The 20,556-nt window shown below is 46.1% G+C and overlaps 1 protein-coding gene across 1 annotated transcript in view; it reads right to left on the bottom strand.

The window, feature by feature from the left end:
- DNAH5 (dynein axonemal heavy chain 5) overlaps positions 1-20,556 on the bottom strand; it is a 318,634-nt gene that overhangs the window by 132,457 nt on the left and 165,621 nt on the right. Inside the window, exons 30-38 of the mRNA XM_074985958.1 lie at positions 19,515-19,668; positions 14,004-14,167; positions 12,500-12,656; positions 10,050-10,262; positions 9,118-9,342; positions 7,879-8,051; positions 6,000-6,178; positions 2,944-3,131; positions 1,493-1,687 (exon numbers count right to left, since the gene is read on the bottom strand). Of these exons, the coding sequence (XP_074842059.1) occupies positions 1,493-1,687; positions 2,944-3,131; positions 6,000-6,178; positions 7,879-8,051; positions 9,118-9,342; positions 10,050-10,262; positions 12,500-12,656; positions 14,004-14,167; positions 19,515-19,668 (1,648 nt within the window). The remainder of the gene's footprint in view (positions 1-1,492; positions 1,688-2,943; positions 3,132-5,999; positions 6,179-7,878; positions 8,052-9,117; positions 9,343-10,049; positions 10,263-12,499; positions 12,657-14,003; positions 14,168-19,514; positions 19,669-20,556) is intronic.

The raw sequence follows: 20,556 nt of genomic DNA, 5'->3' as shown, positions 1-20,556 counted from the left end.
TCCCCACATACACCCTGTCCATCCTGAAATGGTGCCCTTGACTGCGTGGCCTTACCCAAGTTAATTCACCTCTGTGTTCCAGTTTGCCCAGATGTTAAATGTGGATTATGATATTTACCTAGATCTGTAAAGCACTGATTGGTAAATCAAAAGGTCAATTTCAGTACTAAATTTTATTTCCAAATGAGGCACTAATCTCCAAAGAGACTGTTTTAATTCCTCTTTTACAGCATGAGTACTGTGTGGAAGGCAGTAGAGTTCATGGCAGTAGCAAACTAAATTTGGCAGCAGCAGCTGTTTGATGAGAACCTCAAGCATTGTAGCAGTCATAGTATTCACAGGACACCTCAGGGGATAGAAAGTTCCATATTTACTTTGTCTTTTTCTTTTATATTTAAGTACACTTTCTCTTAATGGTAATGAAAGCCAAGATACCTGCACAGTTTGACCATTTTGAAATTAAGAATAACAGTATTTATGTTAGTTTACAACACTGTGGTGCACTGATAGACCAATCCATTTATGTATAAAAAGGTCACACTCCTTTTACCCATATTTGACTTATGAGCATACATTAAAAGATATCCACCTCATGTACTTATGCTAGTAAGCAAACAATCTGGTGTGTTCAGGATGCTAGTCAGGGCAGAATTTGACTCAGTTTTAAATACTTATTCATGGCATAGATGTACAGTATGAGTCATGATCAGTAAATTAAGTGTTTTTTCTCCATGACTGAAGTGGTGGAAAATCCTCCATACCCTCTTTTGAGACCCGAGGATGCCACAAAGTCTTTGATCAAGGCGAGCTATCAAAACGCTTCCTGTATTCGGGGAGTGACTACACAGAAATCCATTCACAGTTCACCAACAGAAGTGATATAAGGTAGCATCCATGAAGCCAGAAGAAGAACCCTTTCTTCACACAAGTTTGCTATCTCCATGGAAAGGGGTCCAATTGTTCCTGGGATCCCCATGGAGTATGAAATCAGTGAGGCTGTGTTTGAATGACAGAGGCATACAAGCCTTTAACACTTTTGCAGTAATTGTTTTTGTTTGCTAAGGGACCTTCTGGGGCAAAGCATGGACTGACTAAATTGACTTATTTTAAAAAGGGCATCCTTCAGTGAGCACTGTGACAAACATCACTTCTTAACAGAATTCCTGAACATACAACACTAAACAGGGATGCATAAAGTAAGCTAGATACTTGACCTATTGCTTTACAGAGGAAGTATCTGTGAGCATATAAACTCTCAATTAAGTCTTAATCATTACAGCCTCATTTGTAACATAAGTGGGCTATGGCTCAATGTCAGCTCTCTGTATAGAAAATTGTAAATCCAGAAAAAAAGATAAATCTCATGAGAAGCAGGTGGCAATTCCTGTTCGGGCTTGTGGTGATGAACACTGATGAGCCCCCATGTCTCTGCTCTGTAACTCTCCACCCTTAAACATTAGACTTTTGAAAGGTAGTTTTCAGACAGCTTCACCTGTTTAGATAGCTGCTCTTCACACAGCTTGTACAGAGTGAAGAACTTCCTTGCCAGTACAATATTATCTATGAATCCACAGCTAGCCAGCTTGACACGAATTATGATCTGACGATCAGGAACCATCATGGCAACAGAACGGAAGTTTATCTTCAAGTTTTCAGGCAACTCCTGTCGCCCAGCATATCCTGGGTTCTGATTATGAGGAAAGAGTTGTAATTGTCTTCGCTGAATGTAACAAGATAAATAAGCAAAGAGACTTCTACACAGAAGTCAGACCAAACAATTAGATATGATAATTAGAAAAATCATTTGTTACAATCTCTACATAGGATTTTTTAAAATGCTACCAAATTTTGATGCTAGTATATGTTTGCACTTTGAAGTACGGAGAGCATTGACTGAAAATGCACATATAGAGTCATATATGATACTGACTGTTATCTTAGCACTTCTTATTCTCTTTAGTCTTTCTGGCAAATGGCCGATGCTGCTGTGGTGAGTCCTGTACTTTCCCTTGCTGTGGGTGTTCAGGGTGCCACTTCTTACCTCTATTCGTGGGTGTTGCAGGCTCTGCTAGTGCCTCAGTAGGAGAAAAGAGAACAGAAAAGGGACCCAAGGTCCACTCTCCTTCTCCAGGTCCTAACCCCTTCAGCTTTGCGGGCTGCTTATTTTTCTCCCCTTGAATAGGGTTTCCCACAGAACTCTGTGCCAGGGGAGTCCCTCTACTCTGCTTGAACAGGGTTCCCCCTCCCCTGGTACTCTGATCTTGTGGATAACAGCAGTGTGCCTCCAAATGCTGATCGGCTCTCCTTTCCAACTTCTGACTCACTGAAGAGGGAGGGTGGGAGTGGCATGAGGTCTTGAGCAGGGCCTTAATTCACTCCAGCTGCTCCCATTACTGTGTAGTAAACATTCCCTAATCCACAGGAAATAAGGCCTTGATTATCCTAGGGCTTAAATGCCTCCCATCTCTCTCTCTCTCCTGCTGTATTATACTTTGCATAGCTAACACAGATAAACATGTAAAAGCTGTATTTTATTTGTTCTTGTGCACCAGAAATATTTACCCAGTTTTAATCAGCTACACCTGTGCCAACCTGTTCACTGTAATCTTACTGAACAGATATCAAAGAGTATAATTTGGTAGGCAACGCACAGGTACAAGAATAAATATCACTAGCGGGCTTTCAAATTCCAGGTTGAATTTGCATGAGTTTGCACAGTCAGTGAATTGTGCATATTGGACCTGCAATCACTGAACCTCAGTCCTGTAAATCAGCTTTGTAACAAGGATTAATTCTCGGACTGGAAATTAATTTTAGGAAACTAGTGAACTTCAGCACCAGGGGATTAGTAAGTACAATAAATTTATCAAATTGTATGCAGTAACACTGTAGTATTATCACTGAAATCTCACCCCTCCAACCCCACTCCCGCAGGGTACCTACCATTGTAAGAAATATTCCAAATTCAATGTTCATCTCCACATTATCTCCGTCAGTGAATATAAAGTTCTTTTTACGCTCCTTCTTACATGTCAATACAATTGCAATTTGCTGTGCAGCTACTGATAATACAGGTAAGTCAATGCGGTTAAATTCATCAAAGCAGCCCCAGGAGCCAGACTGAGCAAGACCTTGAATGGAAAGAAACCTCAGAACAGTCTTTGGGAGAACTCACATCAGTGGAATAAGAAACAGTGAAGTTGTCTTTACTGGCAAGAAGATGATCAACCCAAGCTGGAGGCCAGTTATCCAAAAATACACAAGAAGAAACTAGGTAAGGTGCAGATAATGGCACTGCTTATAAAAATGGTATTTAGAGGTCTTAATGAGGTCACTATTCAACACTGACAATTACCCACTGATACAACAAATTGCTGCTACGAAAAAAAAAAACTCTAAAACTTTCTCCCAGCATTACTTGTCTGTATGTGGTGTTTGACAACCTAAACATTGCCCTTATAAAGACTTTTGTACTTGATCAGCTTCTTTTAAGTGATATTGTCTGTGAAGAACTTAAAGAAAAGATCTTACACAACACAGAAAGTCAGATTCAATCCTGCTTGCATACCAAATTCACAACTGATAAAACAGCATTTGACTTTAACATTTTGCAGTGTTTAAACTTTAAAAAATTTTTAAAGAGAGGCCAAGTTAGTATTAAAGGCATATGACAATTTTGTTTTATTTTGGCATCACATCTACTATATATTTTAGCATGCATCTGTCTGTCTCTGCTACATTTGCTCAAGAATTCCTCAAACTGTAAGAGCTACAACCACGAAATTTGGTGTGCAGCTTCCTCTTACTCTAACTTAAACCATGGCCAGGGTTTGGTTGGGCCAGGAAAGTGGGAAATGCATGATATCCCAGGATTTTCCAGAACATGGAAAGGAAGTTGGCACTGACAGGAGGGACGACATATTTCCGACTCATCACTGGGGGCAGCAAGTGCAGGAAACGGCCATATTACAGAGTGACCATTAAGGGCAGCCGCAGCAGGAAAACAGAGACCACTTGGAGAATGGGCTTTCCACCCTGCCAGGAGAGGCAAGTGCCCCTCCACCCCTCCTGTGCCACTCAGCCACAGCATCTTGCCCCCGCTTGCAAATCCCACACACCCCCTGAGATGCTGTGGCGAAAAAACCCAGCCCTGCACCGCCAAAACTCATGCTGGGGCTAAGAAACCTGCCCTACCCACCACCCCCAGGCCAGGCCTCCCCAACGGCTCTCCCCAGAATGTGGAAGACCAGCCCTGATCTATCCACTGCCACTGTGCTGGGACCATGGATATGTTTGTGGCCCTAGCCCCCATGCTGCTGCTGCACCAAAGCTGGGGAAAAAAGCTGCAGCCATGGCAACAGCTCCAGCCCCTCCCTGCTCCTCCTGGGCCAGGGCTGGGGAAGAAAGTCGCAGCTCTGGCTCCGTCCCCACCAGTGCTTTGTTAGGGCCAAGTAAAGGAGCTATGGCCCTAGCTCCAGCTCTGTCATGCCCCCACTGCTGCTGTCCCAGGGATGACTTGGACTTCATCCTCCCAACCCAGTTCATGCTGGGGCTGGGAAAGGGATATCCCCACAGCAAGGAGCCCAGCCCTAGCCTCCCCTGGAGTGTGGGAAGGTGCCTCCCCACACAAAAGCTACAGCTCTGACCCTAGAGATGCTGGGGCCAGGAACCACAACCTGGACCTCTGCAAGGAGATGCCAGGGCTGGACAGTGTAGGGCAGGGGCTAAAGACAGAGAGTTCAGTGTGTGTGTGGACCAGCTCCATCTTTGTCACTGTGGCGATCCCCACTAAGCCCCCTAAGACCTTCCAACCCCTTTTTATGATCCCCCTGCTCTGTAACCCTCACCCACTGCTGTGACTCCAAACACACACTGCACTCTCTGTCTTCAGCCCCCGTGCCCTCATATTTTTAAAAGGTGGCTGGGTGGCTCCGAGCCGCACGTGGATCTTTAAGGAGCCATTTGCAGCTCCCACCTCTGCCCCCTGACTGCTCCTCCAGCTCCCGCACAGCATGGCAGGGGCAGGGAAAAGCAGTGGGGGTACACGTGAGGCAGCCGCATGCAGCTCTTTCAGCAGTAAAATACTCAGGAGTGCTGTGTGTCGCTCTGCGCATGTGTCCCTCCCCAGTGCTTGGAGGAATAAGTGCCTGGCAGCGGCAATGGTGGTAGTGGTGGAGACAGTGGAGGCTCTGGTGAGTCACCAGAATTCGATGATAGCTGGGGGGGGGGCCTGGCTCCAGGGGATGGGGAATTGGGTTAAAGCAGGGACGTGGGGGTGCCTGGCTCTGGGGGAGGGAGGATTAAGTTAAAGTCGGGAGATGGGGTGCCTGGCTCTAGAGGAGAGGAAGGGGGGATTGGATAAAGTGGGGGGAGCTGGGTGTCCCTGGCTGTGGGGGATTGGAGGGGGAGACTGGTTTACAGTGGGGCACTGGGGGTTCCTGACTCTGGAGGAGGGGAGGAGGAATTGGGGAGTGTGCATGTCTGAAAATTGTGGGTGAGAACTTCTTTTTTGAAAAAGGTGTACTTTATAAAAAAGGTTGACAAACACTGGAGTAGAACTCAATTTAATTGGTTTAATGGCCAGCAGGAGGGATCCAGCCATTAAAACAATTAAATTGAGTCCTATTCTTTCAGCATGGCAGGGCACTGGGTGCTGTCCCTGCTGCAAGGAGGGCTGGGGGGAGTCACGCATCCAAGGTGAAGAGGAGATGGCCTGGTGAAGGAGCTCTGTGGGGCAGCAGCGCCGGGATCCCTGGGTAAGTTAATTCTGGGTTGTGGGGGGCAGTTTGGGCCTGTGAGGGGTTTAAGTCTGGAGAAATGATGGTGGTTTGGGGCTATTTTGTGTTTAGCCTCCAGAACATGTAAAAAATTGCTTTGTGGTCCGCAATGAAAAAAGGTTGGACACCCTGGCTGTAAGACCATAACTTTTGAGTGTGTACTAGGCCTTGTTTTACACAGAGTTGTCTCAATTTGGGATTTCTAAGTGTGATAATGCTTACCTTTGAAGATTCTTCCTAGCCCTCTGAAATCCATCTGGTCTGAACAGTTGAAGACTACTACGTATTTACCAAGGCATCTCCCCATATCTTTAGTAGTTTCTGTTTTGCCTGTCCCTGCAGGTCCAGCAGGTGCTCCACCCATGTTCATTCCCAGTGCCTGAGCCAAAGTGATGTAACATCTACATGGAAACAGATTGTTTTTATATATCTGTCTGCATTGTTCAGCTACCTATGTCTGCTTAATGGCCTAACTATAAAACGAATCAGCATGATCTGAGACCCAGTTCCAGCACAAGGATCGCCTTCAAATACCAAACTTCATTAGCATTTCTGCTGTGGGAGAAACATCCTTCAATTTATTTGAGGAAAGCTGCCCCCTATCAGCGGTCTTTGGAGCTTTACATTGGCCACTTCAGAGCCACCTTCTTATCTCAGTCTGTACACAACAGGGGAGAAGGTCAAGGGGGATGTTAAATAGTAAGAGGAAGTTTACAAGGAAGGAACAGACAATAGCTTCAGAATACCGGTGTCAAATCATTTTAACTTGCCCAGTTGCTCAAATTACTTCAGCTGAAGTGGCTCACAAAGTAGGCAATATTTAAGGTGAAAAAAAATTCTCTGCAGTAGAACCCCAAGATACATGCACTCAAGTTGCATATATCTCAGGTTAACACAGCTCTAAGTGGCGGGGAGCTGGCACCTGGCTTCAGGCTGCCCGCCACTCAGGGGAGCTGGGAAACAGACCCGCACAGCAGCACAGGTCAGTTTCCTGGCTCCCATGTATGGCGGACAGACCAGAGCGAGGTGCCAGCTCCCGGCGAGGCAGAGGAGAGGGGAAACTGACCGGCACTGCTGCACTGGTCAGTTCCCCAGCTTCTGTCGCTGACAGCAGCCAAAAGCCTGACTCTCAGCTGCTGCCACTGACTGGAGGAGGAAAACTGCTCTTGTCAGGGGCGGCAGCCTGACTCTTGCTGCCCCTGACAGAAGCCATCTCCCAGCACTGCTAGTCAGTTTCCCCTCTCCTGTGAGCGATAGGCAGCCCAGAGCCAGGCTCTCAGCTGCCCACCACTCACAGAACACAGGAAACTGGCCAGCAGTGCTGTGCTGGTCAGTTTCCTGGCTCCCCCAAGTTACACAAAATTTGACTTGTACAGGGTTGCACAAGTACACAATCCACACATAAGTCGGGGGTCTACTGTATTCTCCTCCAGGGCAACAAGAAGTATTTCATCTTTTCATCTTTCACTCCTATAAATCTATGATACGACCTTACGCAAATACAATGCAATTGATCCAATAATGATGTCAAATAAAGAACTTGCAGATGTTTGAGACAGCAAAAATAGAGATGTTCATATGACTTATTTTGGGTTCACCCAGGATTCATCCTGCCAGAGCAGACTACACTCAGGCAGATGGGCCCCTACATCCAAGCAGATCCACTCTGACTTCAGTAGAGGTCAGCTCTCAGATATTAGTGGACAACAGGAAATTAAGCTTATGACTATATCTGGGCAGTGTTCATGGATATTGTCATATGGAATTTAACTCAATTATTTATTCTGATTTTTTCCAAAGTAGACAACTTGTGTTAACTTTCCTCTAAATAACATAGCCGTTTTATCTCACAAATCAACCAACATAAAAACTAATACAGTATATAAAGTACACGTGAATTTCTAAAAGATATTACGTATTGTAAAGAAAAAGAACAAAAACTATGCCCTGATTCCCAGATCGTGCAAACTCACTGAAGGTAAGACTGAACAGGACATAAATGAAGACAGAATTTGGCTACAAATAAGCAAAATTTGAGACAGTCCTTGTCTTGCAAAGCCAAAAACTATGACCATTAGGATAATTCATCAAGCTTTGTTACCGGTCAGTGAGAGGAGTTATGACAAGCCTGTCAGTACAGCCTAAGAATTCATTCTGGTATGTAAAGCCCACATCAGTGATTTTAATCATCATCTTGTCGGAGTCTTCACTAAAGTAAAATCTACATTGTTTCAACCACTCAAAGTCTTTGGGGCTCTTGACATGCATACGGCACTAGGAAAATAAAATAAAAAGAAGAAAATCCTCAACAGAGCTAACTAATAAAAAAATGCATTTTGCATTTATACAGCACAATAAGCAAGCAGATCTCCAAGAACCAGATTAGGATACCACTCAAAATTCCTCCAATTCAACAGTGAACTGCAGCAGCCTTCCCCACAGGATCTCGTCCCTTTAGACCACTTAAGCAGTGTGAAGAGACTACCTGGATGGAAATTTAGGCCCTTCGTTTCAGGTTTAGCACTGTGAATTTGGCATCATCTATTTCTGTCTCCTGTCCATTATGAAATTTTATGGTAGCTCCTTTCAATTTATTCTTAGAACCTCAGGTGATGTTCCACAGAACATAGCTACAATTGCATTTGGAAATGTATAGAACACTTGAATCAGAGGGGTAGCTGTGTTAGTCTGTAGCCACAAAAATGAGAAGTCCTGTGGCACCTTTTGACTAAGATATATTGGAGCATAAACTTTCGTGGGCAAAGACCCACTTTGCCAGATGCAGATGAAGAATTCATATACTATAGAAGTTGGTAAAATATCATTCCAGAGACTGCCAGAGACACTGATTGTCAATTGACACACATCTGGAGTAGTATCTTGGTCTGTTTCCCTTTATGCAAATTGGTTGTGTTTAATCTTGTCCCAACCCTGAAATTATATCAGTGGTAATACACACTTAAACCCCCATGCCAGCAGTTGCAAAAGTAAGGCCTATTTTTAACATGACCAAGTAGTAGAAGTTATCTATTGTCTGCCACTATTTTTCCTTACAATCTTGAAGTATAGTAGCCAAACTGATTCCTTTTTTACAATTTCAAAATTATTTTAATACTTGTGGAGTAACAAAACTCTTAATTTATCCAGGGATCAACAATAGCCTTTGCTGCAGTAGTGAAAGCTTCCTCACAGTATCCCATCAACACATGTCACAGGCATGAAATGGAGAATCAAACACTACATGTAGGCATGCATATCCTTTTAATGTTAGATAGGCCATATTCAGCAGTCACCGAGTCACATGTCAATATAGTACTGTGACAGTATGCTGAACACTTACCAGATCATTAAAGATGTCCTTCTGGTGAACATGTATAGTGATCAGTGTCTCATATTTAATTCGTTCCACTGGACTGAGGTCTTTGGTTGTCACGTCTATCAAAGTATTCAGCAGGTCTAAGAAAGACTGGTTTGTCTTCTCCATTATTTTTTTATCATATCTGGCATTAATCAATGCCTCTTCTGAGTCTCGTGTCCAAATCATTTGGATCCCCAACAACCCAACCTTATGAAAAACAAATAGTATGCTCTGTGAAATCCTTTTCATTTAGAGTACATACTTACGCTTTGCTACTACTATTTAATACATTATTTATTAAAATTAAATACTTAAGAATTTATTAAAAGGTGTAACTCATCCCTTCATCAGGGAAGTAAAACTACAATCAGTGAATACTTCATATCTCCAGTCTAGATCTCATTAGTGTACAAATATGTTACTTTTTGAAAAATCAACTGGAGCTGCATGAATTTGAGGACAATGTATTTTGTTTAATCGTGGTTCATTCACATGTATTTTCTCCACTATTATACTGCTATTTAGTCATAGATCACAAAATGTTTTACAAAGCATTGTGTTAGCTTTTTTATTGCACAGGAAAGCAACAGCACAAAGAAGTTAAGACTTTTTTGTGTAGATGACAAGTAACAAGTATATAACCCTAAAACCCAGTTCTTGTAAAGTTTTCCCTGTGGTCAGAGTGATGACTATTTTATCTATTAACATATGCCTGCTTCTTTTTTACAGTGTCAAATTTTGAATATCTGGATTGCACAGGATTAAAAACTGGTGAGAGCAAATACTGAAAGACTAACTGACTGAAGTTCTGCATTTCTATACCTGGCTGCAAATTTCAACACAACCAAAGCTGAAGGGACCAAAAATGACAAAGTCATGTGACAGCAACTCCTCCCCCTTTTTAATAAGCTCACCTGTGCTGGGAAAGAAGAAAGAAATTCAGTCAGCTGGAATCCAGTTTCTTGGATAGTAACTGCTGCCTGGCAAATGACAGTATGTAATGAAGACTGGGATTCCTTTAAAAGAGAATTGAGCCAGACCTCCACATTACCTTCAGCCATCACAGGTTTATCCAACTCAATTGTCTCACCCTCTCGAGAACAAATTGACAGAATCTGGTCATATATCTAATTGAAACCAAAAACAATCGTAATATACAGATTATTGTCATGAGTCTGTAATTTCTCCAGTATCTCCAAAACACAATTAATTTTGTTAAATTCTGGTGATTTATTGAACAGTTCAGCTTGTACCTGCCAAAACAAAGGAGCTACAATAACAACATAATCCAAGTAAGTAATCCACTATGATCCAAGTAAGGCTTATCCAGAACCAGGGTTTCCTTTCACACTGTTTTAGCAATAACTGAAGTAAACTTTCAATTTACTACAGGTTAAATTAAATACTAAATGAAATACTAAATTTAGGTTCCTAACTATCAGGGTGGTTAAACATTGGAATAAATTGTCTAGGGAGGTTGTGGAATCTCTATCACTGGAGATATTTAGGAGCAGATTAGATACACATCTAACAGTGATGGTCTAGACAGTGCTTGGTCCCACCGGGAGGGCAGGGGACTGGACTGGATGACCTCTCGTGGTCCCTTCCCGTTGTAGTGTTCTGTGAAGTTGCACCTCCCTTGACCAGCACCTTCAGGATCTGATCCCTCCCAAATGAGGGAATTTGCCCATGAGGGGAGGTCCCCTGCCTGGGCCTCACCCCACCTCCAGCCCTAAGGTCTTCCTTACTTGCTGCCAACCCAACCCTGCCTGGCTGAGGCCCCAGCTGTGGCCCCTCCGAGGCATGGCCCAGCCCTGGCTGGGGAGCCAGGCTGCCAGCTCCGGCTGGGGAGCCAGGCTGCCAGCTCCAGACCGGGCCAGGAAGCTGGGATGCTGGCTCCAGCTCCAGCCAGGGTGCTGGCTTCAGCCCCACCTGGGGAGCCAGCACCAGGGACACAAGCCCCAGACCTCCACTGCACAGGGCTGCCAGCCCCCCTGTCCCTGGGCTCCCTGACACCCACCCTTCTCATAGCAACCTCCAGGCTGGGCTCTCTGATCCAGTAACATCCATGGTCCTGCCAGATGATGGATGTTGCTGGTTTTGAGAGGTGCAACCTGTACACAAGTGAATAAGAGGCTGTAATATGATCTCACGTATTTAGTTTCACTTCTGTTTTTATCTTCGTTCCTAGATACCCCAATGACCTAGAATAGATACTATACAAGGGCACTCCTGAAGCTTAAACTAAAAACAGACCAAGAGTGGGATACTGAAGAACTGTGTGGTTAAGGAAATTGCCCAAAGCCACACAATCAGTCACAGTGTCAAAAGCCAAATCCGTACCTGCGTATTAATTCACAGTGCCTTAATCCCAATATATCTTTAATCTACAGGAGAGATTTTTGAAGTAACTGATGGTCTTCAGTACACAAAGCAATAGGACTGGCACTCCTGTTATCCGCTGTCACTTTTTTAAGTTACCCCACCAGAAACCAGAGTTTCTCACTGCTCCCTTACCTCTAAGAGATTTGCTAAGAGTGAAATCAGATGATAAAAAGACTTCTTATACTGTACATTCCCAGTGGGGGGCATATTTGCAGTCCCAGTGTTCTCATAACCACCAGGGCTGCTCTAGGAACACACCAACACACCTCCCCAGAACATGACTAGTGAACTGGTGATACTATTTACCTTGAGTAGAAAAGTGTGCTTTGTTTGAAAGAGGGAGGAAATGGGAAATAACCTACAATTCAAACTCAGCAGCCAACTGTCCCAGACATTGAATATTTGGCCGTTACAGGTCTGTCTTCATAAAAAATACAAGACAGACATTCTCGTTTTGCCTGTTTTCTAACCCCTGGGCTTGAAAGTGATTGTTTTTAAGTTTTGCAAGTGATATCACGGAGGGGACCATTTAGACAGGGAGAAAATTATTTCTAACCAAAAAATGTCATACATACACTGGGCACATGTTTGTGGAAAGCTAGTTCTTTTTCACTGGAAATGCAGTGAAGATACTGTAATAGAACATAAGCTTCTCTTTTCCATGACACAGGTTTGTTTACAAAACTTAAGAAAATGTTAGTGTTTAAAGCCACTAACTTGAAGTCATGTTCCTATAGCAAAATACAGGTGTGAATTTCTGAGCTACCATACTTATTCTATGCACAATTACTTTGTCACAGGAGCTAACACTCGGAACCCAAGCCTTCAGAAGGAAAAATCTCATCAGCACTAGCGCACTCTAAATCTCTTGTGTATCTGGCCCACGGAACATTTACCCCTATAACTTTGCATTTAACAAATGGCGTGCACTGTTTGCACATTTGCAAGACAAGTGTGGCAAGATTAGAGCACAGCCCACCTTTTCATGGAACCTGACAGTTTTAATGTTGTCAAAAACATTCAGCAGGTGAGTCTGTATTGTGTGAGAGTCCGATGCCTGGCCGAGTATCTCCAAGAGAGCCGGGTCTGACACAAAGAAGAACCGAGGAAAGGAAAGTCGTTTTTTCTCCAAGTACCTGAGTTTAGAAGAAAACAGATTCATGGTGGTAATTTATTCAGCACTGCCTTCATAGGGTAAGCTTCATCTTATCCATTCGGCGATGGGGGAACCAAAGTGTTCTCAACACAACACATCAATGCAGTTTTCATTAGTGATAAAAAGCAGTTCATTAGCACTTCAGACCCACTGTGCCCTTGTGGGTTAAGATTCTGCTTTGATGTTACTGTTTGGTATTAGAGCTGATCTCACTGCACATAACCAGTGGAGGTTACAGGTCTCTCAGAATTGTAATTAAAATTTAAGAGTGCAGTTCTAGCTTGCTGAAGTTGGCTGCGTTTGTTAGAAGTGTTTGTAACAGGGTGGACCAGGCCCTGCTGGAGGCCTGCGACCATGCCCCAGAAGAGTAACCCAGAGAGAAGCATTCCAAGGGAGGTTAGTGTGGCCAATCAGGGGCCAGGAAGGCCCTATGAAAGGAGCTGCAGGACCAGAGCCAACTCAGTGCTGCAGGAGATCTCCAGGAGTGAAAAACAGGGTCGGCTGGCTGCCTGAGGGAACACCAGCACTGTGGAAAGCTCTGAGTAGACGGCTGGTGAGAGACTGTGGACTGTCAATAGTTACTGATAGAGCCCTGAGGTAAGGACAAGAATACGGCAGGTCCTTGGGGAAGTAGCTCAGGGAATTGGCATATGTAAAACGGACTTAGCAGGTGGATGTTATCTATAGGGTCCCTGGGCTGGGGCCTGGATCAGCCCCCATCCCCAAAACCTGCTAAACCTCAGTAGGAACTGGGAGGATGTTGCCTGGTCATGATATGCTGGGAGCGTAGGAGGAAGGAAATGGGTAATAGTGCTCCATACAGAGAGCTAGAAGAACAGCTGTGAAATGACTCAGACACTGTCTCCATGAGGGGTAGCCCTGGAGGCACCACTCTCTTCAAACGAGAAACAACCTGCGTGACAGAAACAGAGGCACACTAGCTTAGGGCACTTAACCAGGATGGGGTCCTGTTAAGCGCAAACCCCAGAAGGGGGTAGTGGCACAGAGTGTGACTCAGCTGGAGGGCTGAGCAGCTGAAATGGCTGAAGAACAGAGCAAGTGCAGGCACATGCACTCGATCAAATGGGGTACTTGTGAAAATTGAGTGTCACCCTATTACAGTTTTGCTAATGACGTCTGTGTTGGGTTTCTGTCATTTGAAAGTTATGGACTAACTTTTGCATCCTTACCTTACATGCAAGAACAAAAAAAAAAAAAAAGGCCTGCACCCACAGCAAGAGAAAAGCACTGAAGGGATTCTCCTGTTGTCTGGTCCCATGATTGTGCTCCTTCCCCTCCTCTTCTTGTGCCGTATTAATAGTCTTACCCTGTAAGTGACTTCTGACAGATTTCAAGCTGTTCTAACAAGTGTGGCAACAGCTGTCCCAGGGTTTCATCTCCAACACAGCACTGGACCACATTTGGCATCTCATGGGCCCGTGTCAAGATCTTCACCCATGATTTATCTATGTTAGAGAAACGCTTGGCTTCCTGTGGGGAAAAAGGAGAGATGTGGGTAGGGGAGAAGCAGGTCATCTACATAAAACCGAGATTTTTCAATTCAGATAGAATGAATTGTAAATTCACGAATGATGCTAAAACCAATGTCTGACCACTCAGATTTTGCTAACTATCCCCACAGAATGTCTACTTTCATAAGAGTAATACAGGCTAAGTATTGCTCTGTAAAAGGTTTTACATTTCGTTTTCCAGGCTCTGGCATTGAATGCAACATTTCCCTTCCCTGCTAACCCTTCCTCAAGGTAGAAAGCAAGACTGCTCAGTTGCCAGCAATTAGATCAACTATATTGAAATTCAGCACCCCAGAGTCCTCTCGCTCTCCAAAAAATAATCTTAATTTTAATATTAAAGATAGTAGGAGAAATGTTAGATGAGGAAGACCCGCAGCAGAACTGTATGTTCTTCTCAGTTGGAAAGGTAAGTGGGCACATGTACGAAATATTAGTGACTAATTACCAGTCTAACCATGAAAAAGTCTCCTGGATTATTTAATTTACTTTACCTCCCCACCAGTAATGTTCTCGGCTATACACTCCACATAATACTCAGTCTAGTTTTAGTATGTACTCAACAGTGGTACTTAGAGGCTGTGTCTACACTAGCTTCCAACTTCGAAGGGAGCATGGTAAGTAGTATGACTGGAGATTATTAATGAAGTGTTCTGGTGCATACGCAGCACTTCATTAAGCTAATTCTCCCCCCGCAGAAACTTCAAAGCAGCAAACTTTGAAGTACCAGCGTGTGTGCAGCCGCGACTAACCTGCTGGTACTTCCAAGTGCCCAGGCTACTTCAAAGTCCCTTTACTTTTCAAAATTTTACTCCACAGCCAGAGTGTACCACAGGCAAATCTACTTCAGATAAGTTTCAGAGACAAATTAACAGTCAGAAACTCAGATGGCTCACAGATTTATTAGCCAATGTGATTTTACATGAATATACTATTTTAAAATGAGACAATGTACAACAAATTCCTACACACACACACACACACACACACACACACACACACTCTTTCATCATTTGCCATTTTCATACGACTTCATTATGTCTCATCTGCTGTGCTGATGTTTGTAAAGAAATTGCTAAAGATACATTTGTTTTGCATCAAAATAATGGAATTATTTGTTAAAATACAAGTGCCTGTGGTTCCTAATTATTTAATTTATACTTGGAACTAATTTAAATATGAAATATGTGGTACAAGATGTGCAAATGCAAGATGAATTTTGATTGTAGTAACGCAATGCAAAAAAGTAAATAAAAACATTACTTTCAATAGACAGATAATCACTCTTTTGAATTTTAATACATATAGGCTATGTCTACACGTGAACGCTACATCGAAGTAGCTTATTTCGATGTAGCGACATCAAAATAGGCTATTTCGATGAACCATAACGTCTACACGTCCTCTAGGGCTGTCAACGTCGACGTTCAACGTCAACGTTGCGCAGCACCACATCGAAATAGGCGCTGTGAAGGAACGTCTACACGCCAAAGTAGCACACATCGAAATAAGGGTGCCAGGAACAGCTGCAGACAGGGTCACAGGGCTGACTAGCGCTTCTGGGGCAACAGCTAGCCGCTCCCTTAAAGGGCCCCTCCCAGACACACACAGCCTGCACAGCAGGCGGTCTGCAGAGCCATAGGCACGCACACCTCGAGCGACGCAGTCATGGACCCCCAGCAGCAGCAGCAGCAGCCGCCAGAGGTCCACCCAGCCGCCCCTGCAGGAGCAGTGCTCGCCCTGCTCCATGCCATGCAGGAGGCAGCTGAGCACCTCCTTGCCACAGAGGAGCAGCTGCCCGCAGGGGAGGAGGACGCAACCCGCAACCCTGCAGCACCCCGACCCCACCCCCTCCCGCCGCCGGCTGTGGAGCTACCCCACCAGCACTGACTGGTGGGAGCGGCTGGTGCTCGGAGAGTGGGACTACGACTGCTGGCTCCAGAACTTTCGCATGAGCCGGCAGACATTCCTGGAGCTCTGCCAGTGGCTCACCCCCGCACTCAGGCACCAGGACACTGCCATGCGACGTGCCCTCACAGTGGAGAAACGGGTCGGCATCGCTGTCTGGAAGCTGGCCACTCCAGACAGCTACCGATCCGTGGGCCAGCAGTTTGGCATCGGCAAGGCCACCGTTGGGGCTGTCCTCATGGAGGTAAGAGGACCCACGGGTGGAGGGGGAGGCAGCCCTGGAGGGGGGGGGGGGAGGCAGCCCTGGCAGGGGAGGGCCACACACACCCTGCACACCCCTCATTGGTGCTCTCCCATGTGCTTCCCCTGCAGGTCGTCCGCGCCATCAACGCCCTGCTCCTCCACAGGCTCGTGAGGCTTGGGGACCCAGATGCTGCCATTGCGGGCTTTGCCACCCTGGGCTTCCCCAGTTGCTTTGGGGCTCTGGATGGGACTCACATCCCCATCCGCGCCCCGCAACACAGTGGAGGACACTACTTAAACAAGAAGGGCTACCACTCAGTGGTCCTCCAGGCCTTGGTGGACAGCCGGGGCCATTTCCTGGACATTTATGTGGGCTGGCCTGGCAGCACCCACGACTCCCGGGTATTCCGGAACTCGGGCCTGTGCCGCCGGCTGGAGGCGGGGACCTACATCCCCCAGTGGGAGATCCCTGTGGGGGACACCACCATGCCCCTCTGCGTCATCGCAGATGCGGCATACCCCCTCCGGCCCTGGCTCATGCACCCGTACACGGGCCATCTCTCTGCCAGCCAGGAGTGCTTCAACCAGCGCCTGAACCACGTGCGCCAGGTGGTGGAGCGCACATTTCGGCGCCTCAAAGGGCATTGGAGGTGTCTCCTCACCCGCCTTGATGCGGGCCCCACCAACATCCCCCAGATTGTGGGCGTGTGCAGCGCCCTCCACAACCTCGTGGAGAGCAAGGGGGAGGCCTTCTTTCAGGGCTGGGCTGTGGAGGCCGGCAGGGCCGATGTGCAGCCACCCGCTGCCCCCAGTCGCCAGGTGGACCCCGAAGCGACCCAGGTCCAGGAGGCCCTGAGGGCCCCGTTTGATGAGGCCGCAGGGTGAACGCTGGCAGGCCCCCCACTGCCCTCCCCGCCATCCTCCACAACACTCCCTGCCCCTACGCCCACACCACAGAGCACCCAAGAGCACCCCCCCCTTTTCTTGTAAATAAAAGCAGACAGTTGTTCGTCAACTCAAATATCTTTAGAACTCTTATTATTAGAACTCTTATTATTATTATCAACAAGACTAACTATTTACAGAGAAAATCTAACATATATATATATATATATATATATATATATATATATATATATATTATAAATAGGGATAAGATGAAAGGGGAAGACAAGGAAGGGGAGAACTATTTACATGGGGGGGTAAGGATCAGCATTGTAACAGGGGTCAAATATACAAACTATTTACAACAAACTAACTCAAAACTGGGGGGGGAATATATACAAATGCCACCCCCGATTCAAACCCAGCTCGGCTCCTCCCTCCTCTTTGTTCAGGGCAGAGGTGTAACCTGCCAGTTGTAGCCCCAGGGTCATCCTTAGGCACTGGGAGCTATTCAGCTTGTTTCTCATATCTAGCCTGAGTCTCGCATTTGCACTCCCCCCACTCCATCACATGCTGCTGCTGCTGCTGGGTGTCCGACCCCCTACCCCCAGGGGACCCTAGAGGTTCCGCTCCCCCCAGCCCCGGGGATGGGGCAAGGCACTGTCGTGCTTGGGGGGCGGGGGGGTGCAGGGGCTGATGCACTCTTCTGAGGGACATGCCACTGCTGTCCTTGGGGCCATGGTCATCTGGGCATGTGGAAGGCCCTGGTCATATCTATTACCCCCGCCCCTCAACCCCGGGGGTGTGCACCGGGGGGGGGTACATACCTGACGGTCCACTCCCACAGTCGGGGGACACCCAGGGGGCGGACGCCCAGCTGGAGCTCCTGGATGGCAGGACGATCCTCAGGCCAGCGTCGCTGGAGGAGGACTCCCCCTCCTCCTCCTCCTCCTCCTCCGGTGCTCACGGGGTGTGGGGCTTGCCTCCGGGGCCCGCTGGGGCTCCTCGGACGAGGTATCAAGAGTGGCCGGAGGGGAGGTGGTGTGCCGGGGGCCCAGGATGTCCCTGAGCTCCCTGTAAAAGGGGCAAGTGACGGGGCGGCCCCAGATCGGCCGGCCGCGTCCTGGGCCCGGGCGTAACCCTGCCGCAGCTCCTTCACTTTACTCCGGATATGATCCGGAATGCGGGCAGGGTGACCCCGGGCGGCCAGGCCCTTGGCCAGCTGAGCGAACGCATCTGCTTTCCGCCTCTTGCTCCCCATTACTGGAGCACCTCCTCCTCGCTCCAGAGCCCCAGCAGGTCCCGAAGCTCGGCCTCCGTCCAGGAGGGGCCCCGCTGCTGCTTCCCCGCCTGGCTGCTGGGCTGGAAGCCCTGGCTCCCCTTGGGGGGGGTCCCCTGGGGTCGCTTAGGGGGCTGGCGTGCGGCCATCACAGCTGGGGGGGGTGTCTGTCGCGGCTGAGGGATGTGCAGGCTGGCCGCGTGTCTGGGCTGCCACCTGCATGTTCTCTCAGCTTCCTGCACAGGAAGGGAGGGGGCAGGGAGCTTCAAGGGGCCGCTCCACGTGGCCACCATCGAGCTCAGGGGCTGGAGAGAGAGTCTCTCAACCCCTCAGATGATGGCCGCCATGGAGGACCCCGCAATTTCAATGTTGTGGGACGCGCAACGACTACACGTTCCCTACTTCGACGTTGAACGTCGAAGTAGGGCGCTATTCCCATCCCCTCATGGGGTTAGCGACTTCGACGTCTCGCCGCCTAACGTCAATGTTAACTTCGAAATAGCACCCAACATGTGTAGCTGTGACGGGCGCTATTTCGAAGTTGGCGCCGCTACTTCGAAGTAGCGTGCACGTGTAGACGCGGCTATAAACTATCACTTTAAAGATATATATGATGAGAGGAAGCTAGAAATAAAGTTCCTAATTCATGTTAATGTAAACTGCACCAGATGTGATACCCAAAATTCACTTCTCAGTTTTGTGTATGCCTTTGTTTCAACAGAAATTTTACTAAGATCCATCATTTTAAGATCCTGAGCAAAGATTATCACATCATCGTTCAAAACTCCTATCTAGTACTTCTTCACAATGAATTCCAGCTTTCTGTGTTCTCTTCACAAACCTCACCCATATGCCCACGTTAAAAAAGACCTTAGGGTATCAAGATAGCGAAGTAGCAATGCTGAAACCTACAGATCTAGAAAATGCTTCAGTCATTTTTCAAATTAATTATTGTGTATTTAGCAGAGTTAAAAGAAAGTAGCTGTTTAAAAACCTTTGGAAGCTGCTTTGCAATGTCTCCACCCACAAAAACGGCCTCTAAATAAATCCACAAGTTCTGCACTGTCATCCAGTTCTCAATTATATCTGTTGTGTTGGAAAGGTACTGTACCCATTTTTGGATCTGTGCCTTGAATGGGGTGTTGTACCTGAAAAAAGTGCATAAAGTTACTACAGTTAAAAAAGAAAAGTATGTTTTTTTAAAAGTATGTTTAGGCCCCAAGAAATACAAGACACTTTAAGTGGAGAAAATAAATGCCCTATGTAATCTGGATAGTACTCACACACATACACCCATATGTAATTCACTAAACTGATTTAATGTCTTCTATATGCATCCACTATTATACACTTTCTTCATGGATCAATTCTTGCTCATTAGTAGTCATTGGACACCAATGAGAATAATAGAGCAAGGAAATCAGGACTTGATCCAGAATCTTTCAAAAGCCCTAGATATATAAATATAGGCAATGTGAACAATTTTAGGGACATTGGAGAGCCAGCCATGTTTTTACTGATATTTTTTTCCTGTTGCAGCTTACATAATGAAAGTTAACACATGAAATGTGAGTTGTCTTTCCTGTGCATTACAGAAAAAGATTGAAAACAGATTACCGATTGAAAAGTGTTAGAAATGCCAAGAAAACACCATCATATAGCCACATTCTCACTAATTGATATGTCCTTAGCAGCCAGTCATCTAAAATTCCCCTGACTCTTACATCATTGCTACTTTTCATTGCTGAGTTGTCATAATATATGGAAATCCAGACTGGTTTGCAAGAAATCAACTTTTCCATCAAAGAAAAATTCCTCTAGAAGTGGATAACAGTCCACTTCCTTTTTGTACAAGGATCTACAATGAACCTTATCTTTGAACATTTTACATTTGAAAAATTTAAGATAAAAATATGTCACTGAGGCTGGTTTTACACTAGCAAGTTCTTTAGAAAGTATTTTCGAAAGCTTGGGCTCTTTTGAAGGACAGCGCAGAGTGCCTACACACAAAATTTGCTCTTTAGAAAGTAAATCAA

Source organism: Carettochelys insculpta, chromosome 2, assembly GCF_033958435.1.
Source record: "Carettochelys insculpta isolate YL-2023 chromosome 2, ASM3395843v1, whole genome shotgun sequence".
Classification (NCBI taxonomy): domain Eukaryota; kingdom Metazoa; phylum Chordata; order Testudines; family Carettochelyidae; genus Carettochelys; species Carettochelys insculpta.
The sequence above is the reverse complement of the archived record's forward strand: the minus strand, read 5'-3'. Positions and strand labels throughout refer to the sequence as shown.